Source organism: Eutrigla gurnardus (genome assembly GCF_963514095.1).
Source record: "Eutrigla gurnardus genome assembly, chromosome: 12".
Taxonomy (NCBI): domain Eukaryota; kingdom Metazoa; phylum Chordata; class Actinopteri; order Perciformes; family Triglidae; genus Eutrigla; species Eutrigla gurnardus.
In genome coordinates, this window is record NC_139926.1 from 15,477,908 (window position 1) to 15,495,498 (window position 17,591).

Consider the following 17,591-nt stretch of genomic DNA (forward strand, 5'->3'; position numbering starts at 1 on the left):
CAAGGACTTACTCTCCATCCTGGACACAAAGGGTAGAAGCTTGCAGGCATTATGAGGAGGAAAGAGGAGCCTTGGCGTGTGCTGCTGTCCGTGGTTCTGAAACCAACCAGCAGCCCACCCTGTATCCACAGCTATTAATGCTGCGTTCACATCGTTCTAGCTGTTGTGATGTAACACCGTTTTCAGCGATCACTCGCTTTTATGGCTGTTTGTATATCATGGTGTGGATTATCAGTATGTGTTACAAACCCAGCTGCCAGCCCTCATTGGTGTTTCTGAATAAAAAAGCCAGGGCCTCTCTATCAGAACAAGCATGACATAAACAAAAAGGAACTTTATTACATTATAGCAAACAGTATATAATTAATGAGCAATGTATGGCCTGTGATCTTTTCTAAATTTGTTGCTACTAAATAAATCACAGAGTAGTTTCGGTTTAAAAACAACAACTTTATGTTTCAGATACAAATTGTATGCACAAAGTTGCAGAAAAATAATAATAGTTTACAGTATTTTCTAAAAATAGATCTTTAAATAGTCTCTCCAACAATAGCTTAATATACACACGTGACACATATTTTAGAAGGCATATAGAAGCATGCCTTGGAGTTTCCCAGATAGCAAGTCTTCATTTGCAATAAGTGACGACTGGAAGAACAATTTAGGCAATATGAACTTTTTTTGTTTGTCCATCTTCATTCAGCCACATAGCCCATCTGCTCCCTAAAGTGTTTTTTGCCAATCTAGGTCTTATGTCTTGGGCGATAGATGGAATAGAAAAAAAAAAGACCATGCAAAGAAGAGTTAAAGAGAGTTAAGAGATTTGCTATCTGTTATTTAATATGATGCATAGCTCTTGCTTAATACAGTAGTTGAATACAGCCTGAGTTTTGTGTATACCTTAACTAGATACTACTGACCTGATAGTTGAAAACCTGAAACAATGAAAAACACCTTACAAAAACACCCTTTTAAATAAAAAGAACTGATAAAAAAAAAACACAAAGATGTATATACGGACCATATGAATCAGTTTGAGACAATCAACTTGACTGAAAGCAAGTGACATACTTGGAAAACCAGATTGACAGTGTGGCTGTTAAAACCTACATTGCATTCAGTAAATACACAGAACATCATCCCTCATTGTCCAGTTAAATATTTTTCTGTCACTTCATTCTAAAATACATTACAGGCTCTATAAAGAAGAGTAAAGAATCAGTGGATTTACTGCAGCGGTGATTCTGACAGTAAAGCTATTTGTTGTCTTTCTTTCCTTTTTAACATTCCATAACTGTATAAATACCTATGTACATAGAGCTTCAAATCACCTTATTCAGTCACTCTTTTCTTCTTTCCTCCTCTTTCTTTCTTTTATTTGTCACCATCACCTTTTCTTTGAAGCCTGATTGCAAATGTGTCACAAAAAATGTCCTTGAATGTTTAAATCCCTCAAACCAATGTCAAGCTGCACAGATGTTCACACATTACAGTAAATACAGCATAAATGAAAGATGTGACTTTATTGTCTTCACCTTCTACTCTCCCTTTGTTTTAATGAAAGATGTCATCTCTAATCACAGGCCCTGTTCTTGTTGTGTGGAACTTAGAAATATTGACGCAGATGTTAACCTCTCATATTGAACACGGGAGATACATATATCAGTATTTCTGTTGGCATTCAAGTTTAATATTCCATCAAACACTTATAGAACTGCCTTTCATGGTCTCTCCAGTTCTCTGGAATGAATTAATTGAAATTATTAAACTATTCTTCCCCGTCTCCTCTCTTTTTTTTTTTGCACAATTTTAAATGTGCTAAAAAAAGGAATTTGTTGACGTACATTAAATACAGGCATGTCGGGTGAAAAAAAATATTTTCGTGATAAGAACAAATGTCTTTGTTGGTCGTCAATCTGTGCTTTGGTGCTCCTGTTTACAGGTGAGTGAATGAAGTCATCAGTGTGAAACATGTCTCTGTGGCTCCTATCTATGTCCTTGCTCGATCCCCAAGGGGTGGAAGTGTCCAGCGTCCAACAGCATTTGCCCCAGCGTCTGTAGAAGCCGAGGGTACCAGTGCAGGCCGTCTGTCTGCGGTTCTGAGGGCCCCATCAGGCTATAGAAGAACCTCAGTGGGGCCAGGACCCAGTGGGCCAAATGGTGATTGTCCACAGCAGCGTAGCAGGATGCCAGCACGCCGTTCACCACGAGGGACCCATGCTGGGTCAGCGGGGCGTACAACCCGGTGCTCCTCAGTTCTTCTACAAAGGTCACAACTGAAAGTGTGGCCCGTGACCCCACTTTCTCTTGATACGTGAGCATGCACTGTCCTTGCCGAACCTCGCTGGCAAAAACTGGCCTCAGACCTGCTTCCCTGCTAGGCCCGCCCTCCCATGTGGAGCCCAAAAGTGGCTCTTCAGCTGTCTCGTTCCACTCTGGCTCACTCTGGCCACCAGTGCAGTCTGTGACAAAGATCAGGTGAGCGGCTGTGAGAGTAATATTATGTCCCATGTTGGTGCCAATGTTGAGGAAGACCTTTGAGACATTGGGCTGGTGGTCCAGAAAGGATAAGACTGGGCTGTAGAGGAGGGAGCTGTAACCATCCGTTGTTGAAGAGGCCAAGACGTGGTCACCAGGGTGCAGGTCACGCATCTGTTTAGTAGCGCCGCCCTTGAGGATGACCTGAGCATCACCAGGGAAACAGCCGCCAGTTTTGGCTGCCACAGAATGTTCTGGTGAAATAAAAGAAAGAGAAATCAGATTTTTGGTTTGATTTCTTAATTCATTTTTTATTGAATTATGTTTAAGAAGAATTATGGTTGCAAGAAGAAGAATTCTAAACATAAAGGAGAAGAATGCAGTTGTAATTTCTCTAATGAGTAGAGCTGCAGCACTCTGCAGATTGTTCTCGGTCACTGAGTGATCTATAAAACCGATGAGACTTTGACACTGACTCAAGGACAGCTTTATCTCAGCAGGACATTGTTAACATGGATATAAGACATGACTCATGTTCAAACTTTGTCTTTTCCTTCTGCCTCTGACTCTCTTCATATCACGGATGATTCACACACAGAGAAATAATGTTTTTCTCGCAGATTAGGATTTCTAACCCCATCCAGAGTTGATATTTGATTTTCTACACAATATTAGTGACTTCTCTCAGCATGTGTGTTAGGCCCTCTACATAGTCTGCTAAGGCCTGCGAAGGCCTATGAACATGATACACCATTATTAGAAAAGCGTGTCTGCTCCTGCTCTGTTGTAATGTCGTCATTCATTTAGGCTTCCCAAGATGCCACATGGATGTAGGACCACATGTGAGTGCCTCTGAACAAGGTGGCCCTTTAAGACCCAGTGAGACGAGGTGGCAAGAAGAGGTAGTCAGCAAGAGCTAATGGATAACCAGATGATTGTATCACGGCAGTCAGAGCACGGCCCGGGGTCAGAGAAACAGGAAAGTACACAGACTCAGACCTGGATCTAGATATTGTTTGGATTACAGCAGAGTTCGTGTTTTAAACCGAGTCACGTGCCCAGTCTCAACGGTTCCACACAAGGAAAGAGAGGGAGCTTGATTCCTAACAATGAACTCTGCTAATTTGGAAACAAGAAAGTGGAATGACTTGAAGAAACTGCGCTGGGAACTAAAATTGAAGCAATTAATCAGTGTGTGTGTGTGTGTGTGTGTGTGTGTGTGTAGGAGGGTTTTCTTAAAGTAGTCTTAAGGCAGCCAAATATTTGTCCAAGGTGTGTGTGTCTGTAAGCCGGAGGGCTGCAGAAAAGGAGGGCTGTGACCGGGAGGTGATAAGACTTAGATAAGAGATCTGAGAGAAACCTACTGAAGGCAAAGCAACAGCAAAACAAAGGGAGAGTTAATCATCTTACAGCTTACTAACCCCAATGGACTGCTAGAATGTAGTTTGGCATCAAACAACTGGTGGTACCAGACATGGGTAAATGGGTTTCTAAAATGCCTCAAAAGTTAGAATGGCTCGAGGTGGAACGCGGTCAAGTATTGTTTGCATAAGGACTGTACGTGATTCGCAATGAAACTGGAAAAAAAAAAAAATTAAACGCTCTATCATAGGAATGCAGAAAGGAGGGTCAGATGTCACTTTAAATATACAGTAGAATCGAAGTTATTCATTGCAAGTGTAATATTAGCTATTGCACCGTCCCACCACTAAACATAGCACAGCCTACGTCCATGTCAAAAAATGGTATGTTTACACTGGCTCTATCTGCAAATTATAGGCCTAAATACTCTATGATCACAAAGAATGATCACTTTACGATGAGATGAAGAAGTGAGAGTGAACGCAGCAAAGAGCACAGGTGCTCCACCCTGCTTTGATTGGCTCCCAATAGGCCAAACACACACACACACACACACACACACACATTTTTAGTGGCGCTGAAAGGCAAGGTTAACCATTAGTGAACCGCCAACCTCATTAGTGGTAATGACAGCTGGTCACAAACACAAAAACATACAAACACACATACAGACACACACACATACACACACACACACACATGGTAGTCTCTTACCTGACTTGACGCTACAGTGAATGTGGGCCTTGGACTCGTAGTAGACCCAGTCAAATCCAGCTTCTACGGCCAACCGAGCCAACATGGCGTACTTGTTTCTGTCCCTATAAAAAAGAACACAAATATGTCGTTGACTCCACATGCGATCAATCATAGCTTGTGTGTTTGCTTTTCAAAACATGCGCAGACTACATCAATTTTCCCGCTGACATCCATACAATTATTTGTATGGCTTATAATATAAAGCTTAAAAAATTTTATTTCTGGAGGAATTTGACCACAGATTTAAACTCGGATTTTAAATCCAAATTGAGTCAGCAGAAGCAAATATCTCTGCACTGCTTTAACTGACAAGTTGAGTTGTTTTATTGCGCATATTCACACCACGTGATGTGTTGCATGTCTACCTGTCTGAGGTGGTGATGTCGACAGAGCGCCCCTCGTAGTGCAGCGAGTCCTCCGAGTGATGACCATCCTCGTCCCAGCCCTCGGTCACTCTCAGCTTCACACCCGGCCACATGTTCATCACAGAGATGGCCAGAGAGTTCAACTTGTCTTTGCAGCGCTAAGAGAGACGTAACGGGCGGGGAGAGGGCGTTACAAACCAACGCTACAAATGCAGAATTAAGTTGTCCTAATAATGTTGAGAGTATAGCAGGAGGTGGAGAGAGATCAACTGAAGAGAGGAAAAGTGGGACGCTGTGAGTTGGGTGTGATGAGTATGAGGCATGGTTACAGCCGTGTGGTCAACGAAAAGATGCCCAAGTTGAGAGGAAAAAAAGACACATGTACAGTGTGGACAGGGCATGGGTGGGTGTGTGTCTGGTGGAGCAGATAGTCGGAGAAAACAGTGTCATCACATGACACAGGGAGAGGGAAGGTGGAAGAGAGCAAGACAGAAAGAGTGACAGTGTAGACCAGAGAAGGAGAGCGTGAAAGTGTAAAGCAAATGACGTACCATCAGAAATATGAGGGTATACCAATGAACTCAAGGAAAGGTAAAGCTCTATTACAATTGTGTCAGGTGAATTTGGTTAAGGTCAAAGTACGCACAACTAGCCACGAGTGCTTGCTCAGGATGATGCAGCAGTTTTCCATAAAAGGCTTGATTTTTTCAGCAGATCTGCATTTCTCACATGCAATGAATGGGATTCTAAGCAGGGAACTGCCACTGCAGTGTATGTAAATGTGACTGGATAAATCATGGAATCATGAATTATTCAATTAATGAATTACTGCTACATATTATTACATTAACAACTGAGAAAGGCTGGGTAGAGATAAAGTAACTCTGCTCTAATTGTTACAATTACATGGGTGAGAGGTGCCTTTGTGGATAAACAATAAGTCTGAAACTGAGATGATATAGACTTTGGTTTAAAACTCAAATGAATGGAAAACTGTCCATATTAAAGGTGGTTGAACCTAATCAAGAAAATAAGACTTAGTTTAGGGGGGAAAGCAATACTTCAAGGCAACATCAGCAGATAAGAATGCTTGGTAGCAAAAATCCAGAGGTGAAACGAAGGGCCGAGAGTCAATGGAATCAATTATTTTGGTTTAAACATTTAACTGCCAGTAAACATTCCGGAGACCATTAGCTGCAACAGTGTGGCTAATCTGAAGTGATTGGGTTTTTAGCATGGCCGTACAGAGCCAGGTATACAAGCTGCAGCACGTCGGGAACAACGGTCCAACATGCGCATCCGTGCCCGGTGTCTCCTCCTTACCTGGGTCATGAGCCTGTCGGCGCCCGTGTCCTCCTCATCTTTGAAGATGATGTCTGTGTTGTAATTCGGCGTCAGTTCTTTAAAGCGCTCGGAGTTGCGCGTGATCTTGCCCTCGGGTCTCCCGCTGGCCCCCAGGGTCTTCTCGGCCACGTTGGGGCTGAATTGCTTGTACGCGAGCGGGATGAGCTTCTTCGGGAGCCGCCTCTTGCCGTACCCCCTCCCCGGCCCGCAGCCCTCCGAGGCAGGTGCGAGGAGGAGGACCAAGGCACACAGAGAGGCGGTGAGAAGAAGGAAGGAGATCCGCATCGCCCCGTGGGGGGAGGGAGGGAGGACTCTCCCGGGAGGGGGGGGTGGACAGAGATGTCTTCAGTACCTCCCCGGCTCAGTTCCCCTCTCCATCGTCCGTGACAGTCGCAATATCACGTCCGAAAAACTCGGATAACAGAAGCCCACCTCGGCAGCTCCAGGCACCATGAGGACACCAAAAAAGTTTTTTCAGCAGCTCCAAAAAAAAAAAGAAAAAAAGAAATGAAAAAGAGAAATGGATCCAAATTGAGAAACTTCGCTCCCTCCGCCTTACAGAATCAACAGTAAGTGTGCAGGCTGTAAAGTCCGTGTATTTAAACAAACAGGTTCAAAGTCGATTTGGTGGGTGAGAGAGTTAAAGAGAGAGAGAGAGAGAGCGGTTACTGATATCCCAAGTTGCAGTGTTGTGGTTTCTCTCCCTCTCTTCCTTTCTGCTCTGGGAAACTGTCACATCAGCCACTTTCCGCCCGCTCCCGGTGCCTCTCTGGACCGAACGCGTCTCCTCTCCGTATGCGGCCGGCGCGCAACAAGCTGCAGCTTTCCAGTTGAGTTGAAGGGATTTGAGTGATCCAAAACGATCTGTTGCCACTTCAGACCGCACCCTGCCAGTCCTGCCCTCCTCTCTCCTCTCCCTCTCTCCCTCTGTCCCTACTCTGCCACCCACCCCGCCCCTCCTGGGCACAGGGCGCACTGGAGAGTCCTGTCCACACGCTGCTGGCAGACACACAGGCAGGCAGGCGAGCTGCAAACACAAGCTTTGCCCTTTATTTGCTGCCACTTCACATTTCCACTTGTTGTCTTTGTCTGTCTGTGCCCTTGACAGGTCTGAATGATGTTTGTTTGTTTGTTTGTTTCAGACTGGACAGGACAATCAATTAAACCAATCAATTTCCTGGAGTATGCAGCCACTGATAGATATTCCAGCATCAAATAAGATCAAGGGTCATTGGTTGACTGTTTGGCTAGTGTTTAGATGACATTCTATTAATGAGGTAATTTATGAGACAGATATCCTGGATGTGTGGCAGGTGGACTCGCCAAAGAATTGCGTGGCTATATAACTATATAACGGACTGACGGATTGTTTGAATTGCTGACTGACTAACTTTATCTGTGATTGGCTGACTGCCTGGATGACTGCTGATTTACAGCAGTGCCAATAAGTCAAGACACTTAAGACAATTAATATATTTCTGCCAGTTTCCCAAAAATGGACAAATTACATCTTTAATTGAATAAGCATTGGCTGTCTTGCTCTCTGGCTGCTGGCTGGGTGTGGCTGACACACACACACACACACACACACACACACACACACCAGCAAACCCAACCCCTCCAAATTAGCTCTTCAAATATTTGCCAGCAGAAAATCGGTGGTCTCACCCCTGTTTCTCAGGGCAGGCTGCTTTGAATGAACTGAACTGTACAAGGCTGAGGGGTTTCCACAATTTATGTTTTATTATTTGCGAGTGTAAACACCATAAAGTATTTCTGCCGTGCCACCGCTTTTCATGTCTCTTGATGGAATAGAGAAAAGCAAAGAGAGGGATTCACACACAGTAAACAGCCATCTATAGCTGTGTTTACCTTTAAGCTGAAATAGAAAATCAACCGACACTTGGGTAAATTCATTAGAACTTTCCTAGTATGGAGCATACCAGCCAGTAAAAAAAAAATCAAAATTTGTCATATAGAGGTGTCAGTGTTTTACCAGATTTTGTTTCCAGCTTTGTAAGGCGGAACGGCTCAGATAATGATGTATCACCTCATTGTAGGTGAGGTCTCCCCCCTTACGTTTTCTGTTTTTTAGGTGCTATTAGAAGAGGGGGGAGCACATGGGCATCGACCACCTTTTGTGAAATCAGCTAAAACATGCTTTGCAGATAAATGGGTGTGCCTCGGGAAGTTGTTGTCCACTAAACTTTGACATTTTCGGAAATATGCTTATTTCTGGTTGAAAGATAGATGAGAAGAACAGAACCTGTGTTCAGTAGCTTAAGTATAGGGCTACAGCCATCAGCCAGATAGCTCAGCACAAAGTCTGGAAGCAGCTGGCCTTGCTCTCTCTACAGCTAACAAAAAACACCTACCAGCACCTCTGAAGGTTACTAATTAACACAGTCTATCTTGGTCATTTAATCTCTACAAACACTGATTAGTATTGTATTGTTGCTGGTTTTCAGGGGGCTAGGTGTCGGACTATTCCTTGGTGGGAGAAGTAACCTCTCGGAGATGCTGTTGGTTGCCTGGCAACCTCGGACGACTCCAGGATGCCACTGTTCGCCGAAATTGTTCAGCACATCCTGTAAAAGGTGGATTTTTATTATCTTCAAATCAGGCTCGCTGTTTCCAATCTTTGTGCTAAGCTAAGCTAACGAGCTTCTGGCAGTAGTATAGACGTAAGAGCGGCATTGATCTTCTGGTCCAACTCTGAAAGAGATGAAGAATATTTCTCAAAATATCAAACTATTCCGTTACGAGTTAGTGGTGCGACCTCTAACTACTCCTGCCTGTGAACAATAAGTGCCCTGAACCCCAAACGACCAACGAGCAGACCAGCGCCTTGCACGGCAGCGCCGCCACAGGCATGTGGCGTTGGTATCTGTACGGCTTTGTAAGGATCGCTGCAACACTCTCATGTTAAAGCCACTGCGGAAGTGCAGGCCATATACCATTTACACTAATTGGCATTTCAGTTTAGAGACGGAACTGCAGAGCTTTTGTGATCACATACATTATTTGGATGCCGATTCTTTCACATGAGTCCAAAAGTGTGTCTGTATGCGTGCGCAGAAATCTATATGCAAATTTATGTGTATAACATGTTTTCCTGTAACTGTCTACATTTTGTGGCTGTGCATTGAGTGTGTGTGTATGTGCGTGCGTGTGTGTGTGTGTCATCCTTCCTTTGAAGATCATAAATACGGGCGTGGCTCCAGGCAGGCCCGCTGCCTATTCAGCGTGGCTGTCGACAATGCTTCAGAAGTGGTCACATTCTCCCATCCATCCATCCATCCCTTCATCCATCCGGATTTCAGTTCCTCTTTGCCTCAGGAAAGGACACCATGGCCTTTCCAAGCAGAAAACAATCTGATCAGGCCAAACCGAGCAGAGGCCGACACCCCACACCCCGAAAAAAAAACTCTTAGTAGTCAGTATTCATCAACCTGTGAAGTTTTTACACCTTTTCTCTTAGCCTCTTTCTGCATTACTGCACACACGCATGCAAGCCCACAAACACACAAGGAAAACACACATATCCAGCCATGTGTGCACAGTATACACTCCCATGCTAACACACACACACAGGCTACACCAAGCCAACCGAGCATCAGGCCTTCGCTCATTGATGTTTGTTAAAGTTATTAATTTTCTCTGTGAAATAAGAGGCCACGGTGGCAGGACAGAGGAAGATGGTGCCAGCCCCAGAATCTCCCCCTGCTTTCATCTACTGGCACTGGGGCTCTATGAGTCCACAGCTAAAGGCCTTCACATGGGCATCGGGGTTACCCACGCATACCCGGGGCCCTAACCAACAAAGGCTCCAAGTGGGGCAAAAAAGGAGGAAGACACAGATGAAAGGAACTGCTAGGAAGGAGATGAAGAGAAAGAAACGGAGAGCATGAGAAAGAGGATGTGGAGACAGGCAGAGAGACGGAGAGATAATGAGAGAGGGTGAGAAAATTGCACACGAGTTAAGGAGAACATATCGGGAAATGAGGGCGCAAGATGTGAATGGAAGAGTTGATAAAAGAAAGAGTAGTATGGGAGAGGGGTTGGATGAGTAATAGAGGGTGAATACATGGCACATTAGCTGGTAAACAAGTGAGTTTGGGTTGTTTTGCAGTCAGTGGAAGCTAGCGTGTTTGTGGCTTGTGGTGATTCTCTGTAATGGGGGTTAAGACGTTATGCTCAAGGTAACAACAGCTAGTGGCTGAAACCACCATCCCTCTTCCTCCTCCTCCTCCTCCTCCTCCTCCTCCTACTTCTATCCCTCCACACACTCCAGTATCCAACCCCAGACCACAACAAACACCTAACACTACGTTTTGATCGGCTTCTAAGCATCCGAGTGGTTCCGTCGGAAACCGTGTAAGCATTAATCTGTCGAGACAAGGAGATACGACTCCCTGGATGCGCTGTACTTAACTGTAGCCTTCACACGTTTCAGCATCCTTTTTTGGCCGGGAGTGCCACTTGGCCAGTGCGAGCAGTTTAGAAGCTAAGCCGGAGCTAACGCAGCAGCCAGCGAAAACCACAATGACCAAAACTGTCTATCAATGGCTGAGCGTGGCACAGATACGCGCCTCTCTAAAGGCCAGTTCTGTGCAGCGTGTTTGGTCAGAGAGCAGACAGAAGGAAAATAAAACCAGGGTGATATAAAAGTGGAGCGCAGGCTAAATGTGTCTTGGAGTTAGCGGGCTAGGCTAGCCACCGCATGGCTAAAGCAAACAAAGAGCTGCCCAAGGGACTGAAGTCCGCTATGCTCTGACACATTCGCATATGAATGGAGAGAGGGAATCACGCACACACGCACATATACGTGAGAATACATAAGCACGCAGGTAGCCACGGCCACACGCACGCACACTTGTACAGACACACTGCTTATTAGAATGTTTTTGAAAAGAGTGGAACATAAATACATTATAATTAAAGATTTCATCAATTACCCTCTGGCAATTGTGAAACTTGAACCTTTAACTATGTCAAATTTATCGTTATTTTTAAAGAGAAGAAGAGTTTCAAAATTAATTTAGCTAAATATGATTGAGTAACTACAAATATGTAACATTCTAAAAAAGAAATAAGAAATGAAATGTCTACCTCATTGAACGTCCTCAGATTTGTACTTTTTGGCATATTTATTAATTACATGTGGATCGTTTTTCAAAAGTTCGGTGAGTCTTAAAATAAGACTCAAAAGATTTGAAAACTTGCTTCAAAGATTGTTGACGAAGACTTGAGTTTGTATGAAGTGTCCTAATAACAAATCTGGTCACTGGGTAATGCCAACAATAATGCAGTCAGTGCTCCTGCTATACTCTCTCCATGTCAAACGGGGGCTCACTTCTCCTCCCTCTCTCTCTCTCTCTCTCTCTCTCTCTCTCTCTCTCTCTCTCTCTCTCTCTCTCTCTCTCTCTCTCCCGAGTGTGTGCCACATCTGTGGGCTCTGTGGTGATGTTTCTCTGCTCAGAATGGATTCACCAGCTCAAAAACGTCCTTATTATATTTATATTTTACTACACCACTAGAAAACCATGCCAGCTGGGCTGCAGAACTTTTGGGCAGAAAGAGGGAGAGAAAGACGAAGGGGAGGAGGCAAGTGACAAAGAGAGAGAGAGAGAGAGAGAGAGAGAGAGAGAGAGAGAGAGAGAGAGAGAGAGAGAGAGAGAGAGAGGAATGAAAGACGGAGGCAAACAACAAGCAGAACGGAAAAGAGGATAAAGAATGACAGACAGGTAAATTGAGCTAAGCAAAGTGGAGGAAAGAGCAAGAGAGAGGGTGGAAAAGCACAAGAGAGGCAGAGAGGTGGACAGGGAAGAGATGTTGAGCGGACGCCCTGAAATAGGACGTGACAATATGATTACCCTGGGTGCTCAAAGGTAATAGCAGGAACAGGCTCACTTAGAGGGATATGAAAAAGGATTCACTCTCACACACACATACACACTCACATGCACGCTCACACACAGACAGACATGCTTACCGGAATCAGAGAAAAACAACAGTGGCTTCTGATGAGTGGAGCTGGAGGAAGTACAGAGGGATGTGGCTTTGAAAGAACGCAGGGAGGGACGTAGAGGGAGAGTTGATGAGAGATGAGGAAAGGGAGAAAGTCCACAGATGAGGGGGAGGGGAGGGGGGAGGTCAGGGGAGGGTAAGTGCAAGGACAGGAAGATTCGTTTGAACGGAGGGAGAGGATGTAAAAAACTCATTTGGAAGGTGTGAAGAAAGTGAGAGAGAATACAAGGTTAGGGGAGGGAAAGAGAGAGGAGCATAAAGGCATGTGTAATTGTATATGGAGAGAGATATAATCAGAAAACATCTTAAGCAGTTTCCCCTTGCCATTCATTTGCTCCATTCATACATTAATTAGATTTAATTATATTAATTTGGACAGATGCTTTTGTCCAAAGCAACTTACAACAATTAGTATTCAGTCTCATATGATGAAGAGTCAAGCCTGTGTCCAAAGCTACAGCAGAGAGTTTATTCCATCTAAAATAATGCTAACATAGAAATGTCAATGTCAAAAATGAGCACTTCTTCAACCATCAGTCAATGTATTTGTCACATGAAATCGTACAAGGTTACGTTATAAAATGACGTGAAATTAAATCCTGTCCGCTCCTTTAATTTGTGTACTCACATTAATCTGATTCACCATAGAGCTCACGCCTCCTCCTTTCTTCTTGCCAGGGTCCTCTGTTCTATCAGATCGATATATAGAAAGGAGTCACTGGATGAATGGCGGGTCAGATAATCCAGGCTTTCATAGACATTACAGTTACTGATAGCGCTGAGCTATCAGTAACTGTAATATTTGCCAATCTTTACATCAAACTTTCTCCAATAGACACCAACGCCACAAACATGACCGCCAGGTTAAGTTCAGTGACTTGAATTAGCTGAGGTGACACTAAGCAGATAGCTAGTGGCTGTAGTGTCACCCACCTCACTGTTACTTAATATAATTAAACAGGTAAGTTATATAAATATTCAGCCTTAGCGGTTGCCTCTTGGTCCTAGAAATCTTCATGAATCCGGGAGACTTGGCCCTAGTAGGCCTCTAGTGACAGTATGGTGATCATGATGGACAGGCCTTTGTATTCCCTCCCCTTGAAGAAACACATACTCAGTCTTAAGACGTTTACAAGGTAATGCATTCCTCCACCTGACTGATAGATGGTGAAAAGATGAGAATTGCTTGGTGTCATCAGCATAGCAGTGTCAGGGGAAGCCGTTCGGGGTGGAAGACAGAACCAAGTGGGAGAAGGCGAGGGGGCCCAGACTGCATGTTTCAGACACAGGAGCGCCCACCACCCGACCCTTCTAGAGTGGAGAGGAGGATCAGGTGGTTAACCATATCATTAACGCAGCAGACACCCATGAGTGTGAGGACGGACGACACATTGTCACTTCCAACTCATCAAATACCGACACTTGGTAAGTAGCCCCAAGCTTCAAACGATGACTCGTGTGATAACAACAATCACAACTCATGACTAACGTGACAAAGTGTCAAATGATTCAGTTTTGTGTGAGACACGAACAGGGGTCCCCTGGAAGAAAGTCCTGTGTTTGTTTGACCCGCAATGAGTCTGCCGCCCCAGTATCACCACAGAGAGTGTTATCTCTCGGATAGAATATTCCAACATCTGTTCCCATCAACATGTTATTCTGGGGAGAAAGAACATCTGCCGTGGTTTGCTTTGAAGTAATATTAAAGTTTTGTTCTGTTTGCAACTCTTAATGCCCTGTCTGCTACTGAAAAAGGATACTGCAAAGCTCAGTGGGATTTGCTGAGCAAAGTACAGGTTCATGCATGAATGGTGGGACAGGAGTAGTCCGAGCTAAATCCAGCGCATTCAGAACTATGATTATTTTTTTGCTAATTTAGCAATAGAACTCAAACGAAATCCTTCCACTTCACTTGTTGCGCAGAAAACAAGTATTTATAGAAGAAATCTGCATCAGATTAATTTTCCCATGAGGCAAATAGTTACCAGAGTGGAACAGCCACTGAGGAAGGAAATTGGGACATTGGAACAATTTTATTGAACAAACAGCAGGGTTAATCGAGATTGTTATCAAAAGGAAGTGATACTGGCTACTCCCAATAAAACTAAGATGACAATAGCCACAGTGTCTACTATGAGAGCAGGTTTTGTTACTTTTTTTTTTCAGGAGTTCATTTTTAAACATTCAAAGAAAAGCATCCACTTCTGTACAACAGAAAATCTGACTCTATACTTATCAGCGGTTATTTAGAAATGATTGTTATGTAATAACTGAACAGTTTCCATTATTGTCAGTCCATTAGCAACATTCAATCACAAGACCTCACTTTTGTTTTTTACTTCATATGGTTAAAGATTCAGTGTGTAAGAACAGAGGTTTCAGCAAACCTTCTGTTAGAGATATGACACATGTTCGACCTATGTGACTGTTTGGGGGTTTGTGCCGGCTGATTTTGATTTGCTGCGGTCACTGACTGTGACCCCTGACCCCTGAGTGCCCGCCGCTCTCCTCCCAATGGAACGATCTCCTGGCCACGAGGAGGATGAGACGATAGCATGCATTGTTTTCTCTTTTCTGACACTTTGGATTTATTAACAAACTATCAAAATGACCGTAGAGCCCCCGGTCAGTGGCACAAACACACAGGTGGCTAACCATAGGTAGACGCAACATGTGAATATTATACAATATGATGTTGTTTTGACCGTCTATCAGAGTAGAAGTTGGGGTGTATTCTTGCCCTGCTATTAAGTTTTTTCATTACTGATGATTGTAAATTTAGATTATGGACACAGTAGAGGAGGTGAAACTCTGCCCCCTATTTCTTTGGAGGTGATGGCAAAGCGTGACACATTTCACTTGAACTGTAAAGCATCACAGCCAAGTCAGATAACATTTCTCATGCTCCCATTGACAAAAGTGTTCAGTAATAATTAATCAATGTGAGAATCCGTCACTTCATGAACATACAGACTAACGTCTTGAGTCACTTGTTTCTTGTTAACCAGAAAACCTGTTAATTTATAGAATTCTGGGAGGAGCAACGGGGAAAATCTGCTATAGTGACGGTGTTCTTCTATTGTGAACACGTTTTAAAATTCTCATTCAAAAAATCAAAGACATGCTGTGCGACCATCAGTTACAAAATTGTAGTGTGAATTAAACACTGAGGGACAAATAGTCAATGAAAGAAAGATAAGTGACAAAGACACAGAGAAGCACAAAAAAGTGTGTTTGGCAGAATGGAGAGGGAGAAAGGGAAAAGAATCAAGGACAAAAAGGGGAATCAGAGTTGATATAAGTGGAAAGGAGAGCGAGAAAGAAAGGAGATAAAGAAAGCAAGAAAGTGAAAAAAAGAAAGAGCAAAAGAGAGAGATGGATGGCTATGAAGACTGGTACTGATCAGTAGCTCTTTCTGTGATGCGGCTTCCAGCTTCCAGCCCACCGATTGGTCAGCAGCCTAACTCGGAACATGCGTTCCCACAATCCCTCAGCACCACTTCAATCCCACCACACTGGTTCACCACTCTGTGGCTCAAAACAGTGCCTGCTGGCATGGGCAACATATCAATAAATTCATTACACATTTATACTTAAATATTTATACTGCAGCAGTGTGTTTTGCACAGAGATGGTATTTATAGTGTGCGTGTGTGTGTGCGTGTGTGTAGGTGTGTTTGTGTGTATGTGTGTGTGTGTGTGTATGTGTGTCTATGTGTACTGATATTTATAGCACGGTGTCACATCGTAGCTCTGTGCTGCGGTGAGACAGCTGTCTGGGGTGGGGGTGGGGGGGCGTTGGCCTTTGGGCAGGGTGGGGGTGGGGGGGGTGGGGGGGGTTATGCAGAGTAACAGAGAACAAGTGGAAAGATTGAGGGACAAGCATCTAACAGAGACATATAGATGAAGGAAGAAGGAACCAAGCTGATGCACTATGAGAAAGATGAGAAAACGGGACATGTGAGTAGAAAAGTAAGAGAAATTGATATATTTCAATTAAAAAAAATCAAACAAATCAACTTTGAATCCATACAGGTGCCATATTATTACAAAACAGTAGAAACAAGGGGGGGGGGGAGGGGGATTTGCACAATCACTCCTACCCAAAGACTCACTTGAAATATTTATTCTGTGAAAACAGAAACTGGAAATTACATGCTGTTTTATTGTTCCGCTGTTTACTGAATGAAGACATTCCCATTCAGAGGCCCTTTTAGTTACTATGCTATTGTTCGTACGGTTACAATGGTTTTCATAAAGTCTATTCAAATCGGTAGTAAGAGACTACGTGCCATCTAGAACATGGCAATGAGGGTGAAAAGGCCACAGAGGCATTAGCGAGGTCTGTTAACATGGGGCGGAACAATCAGTTGATGAAGATTCACAGAGCTGGTGTTGGCAGCATTTATTAAAGAGGAGCCCTATATTAAATCGTTTATTGTGCCTTTCACACACAGACTCCACATGGATTCTTGTTTCAAATTTTACAGGTACACTACTACAAAAAACCTGGGTTTTATCCACAGTTGAAGTCCGATCACTTTTTAGCACTGACTAAACAGTGTCAGTAGCACAGGGAAGCAAAAGAGTACCAAAAGCTAGAATTCCTGCCAACACTTTTTACAAAATAAGTCCATTTATTAAGTCATACAGCTCCAGTATCCAAGGGATGGGTCAGTGATGGTGTCAAAGAGGTGACACTCTTTCTTTCAAGGTAATATATCAAAAATGAAGGAGTTCTTACCTCAGCTAAGCTGGAAAAGTCCCTTGTTCTTTTGTCTAATGTCCATATCAGTAACTCCTGTCACATTTACCTCAATGCCCCAACATGTGACTATTATTATCATATAGTCAGACTGAATCGATTTCAGGTAAGAAGGATACAAATTGAGGGTAAAATGTGCCTGATCCAAGCAAAGCTCATTATGCAGACTAACTTAACACATGCAAGCTGTAACATACTATACCTTTCATCGTGTTGTTGCTAATCTGGGGAGCATTGTTGGAGTGTGTGAGCGTGTGTGTGTGTGTGTGTGTGTGTGTGTCTGTCCTCGTGCTAATATGTTTGAAATTATGTTTAGTATTTACTCTCTAACATCTTTGTATTGTTTGTCATTATTGTAAGGACCCCCTTGAAAATAAGATGGTACATCTCAAGGGGCTATCCTTGAAATAAAGAATAAAGAATAATCTACTTTCGACTTTAACCAAAACTCGTCGTCTGTGTTACAAAAGAAGCTGTAGCTGACTTCTGAA

General features: G+C 43.6%; 1 protein-coding gene across 1 annotated transcript; it reads right to left on the reverse strand.

The window, feature by feature from the left end:
* Window positions 1-362: 362 nt before the first annotated feature.
* On the reverse strand, window positions 363-7,215 carry LOC311022514 (indian hedgehog B protein-like). Its single transcript, XM_084023802.1, has 4 exons — window positions 6,285-7,215; window positions 4,962-5,119; window positions 4,555-4,658; window positions 363-2,732 (listed from the first exon to the last, which is right to left on the reverse strand). Exons 1-4 carry the CDS (start codon window positions 6,588-6,590, stop codon window positions 1,987-1,989), a joined length of 1,314 nt encoding a protein of 437 aa, XP_083879928.1. The 5' UTR covers window positions 6,591-7,215; the 3' UTR covers window positions 363-1,986.
* Between the last annotated feature and the right edge of the window lie 10,376 nt (window positions 7,216-17,591).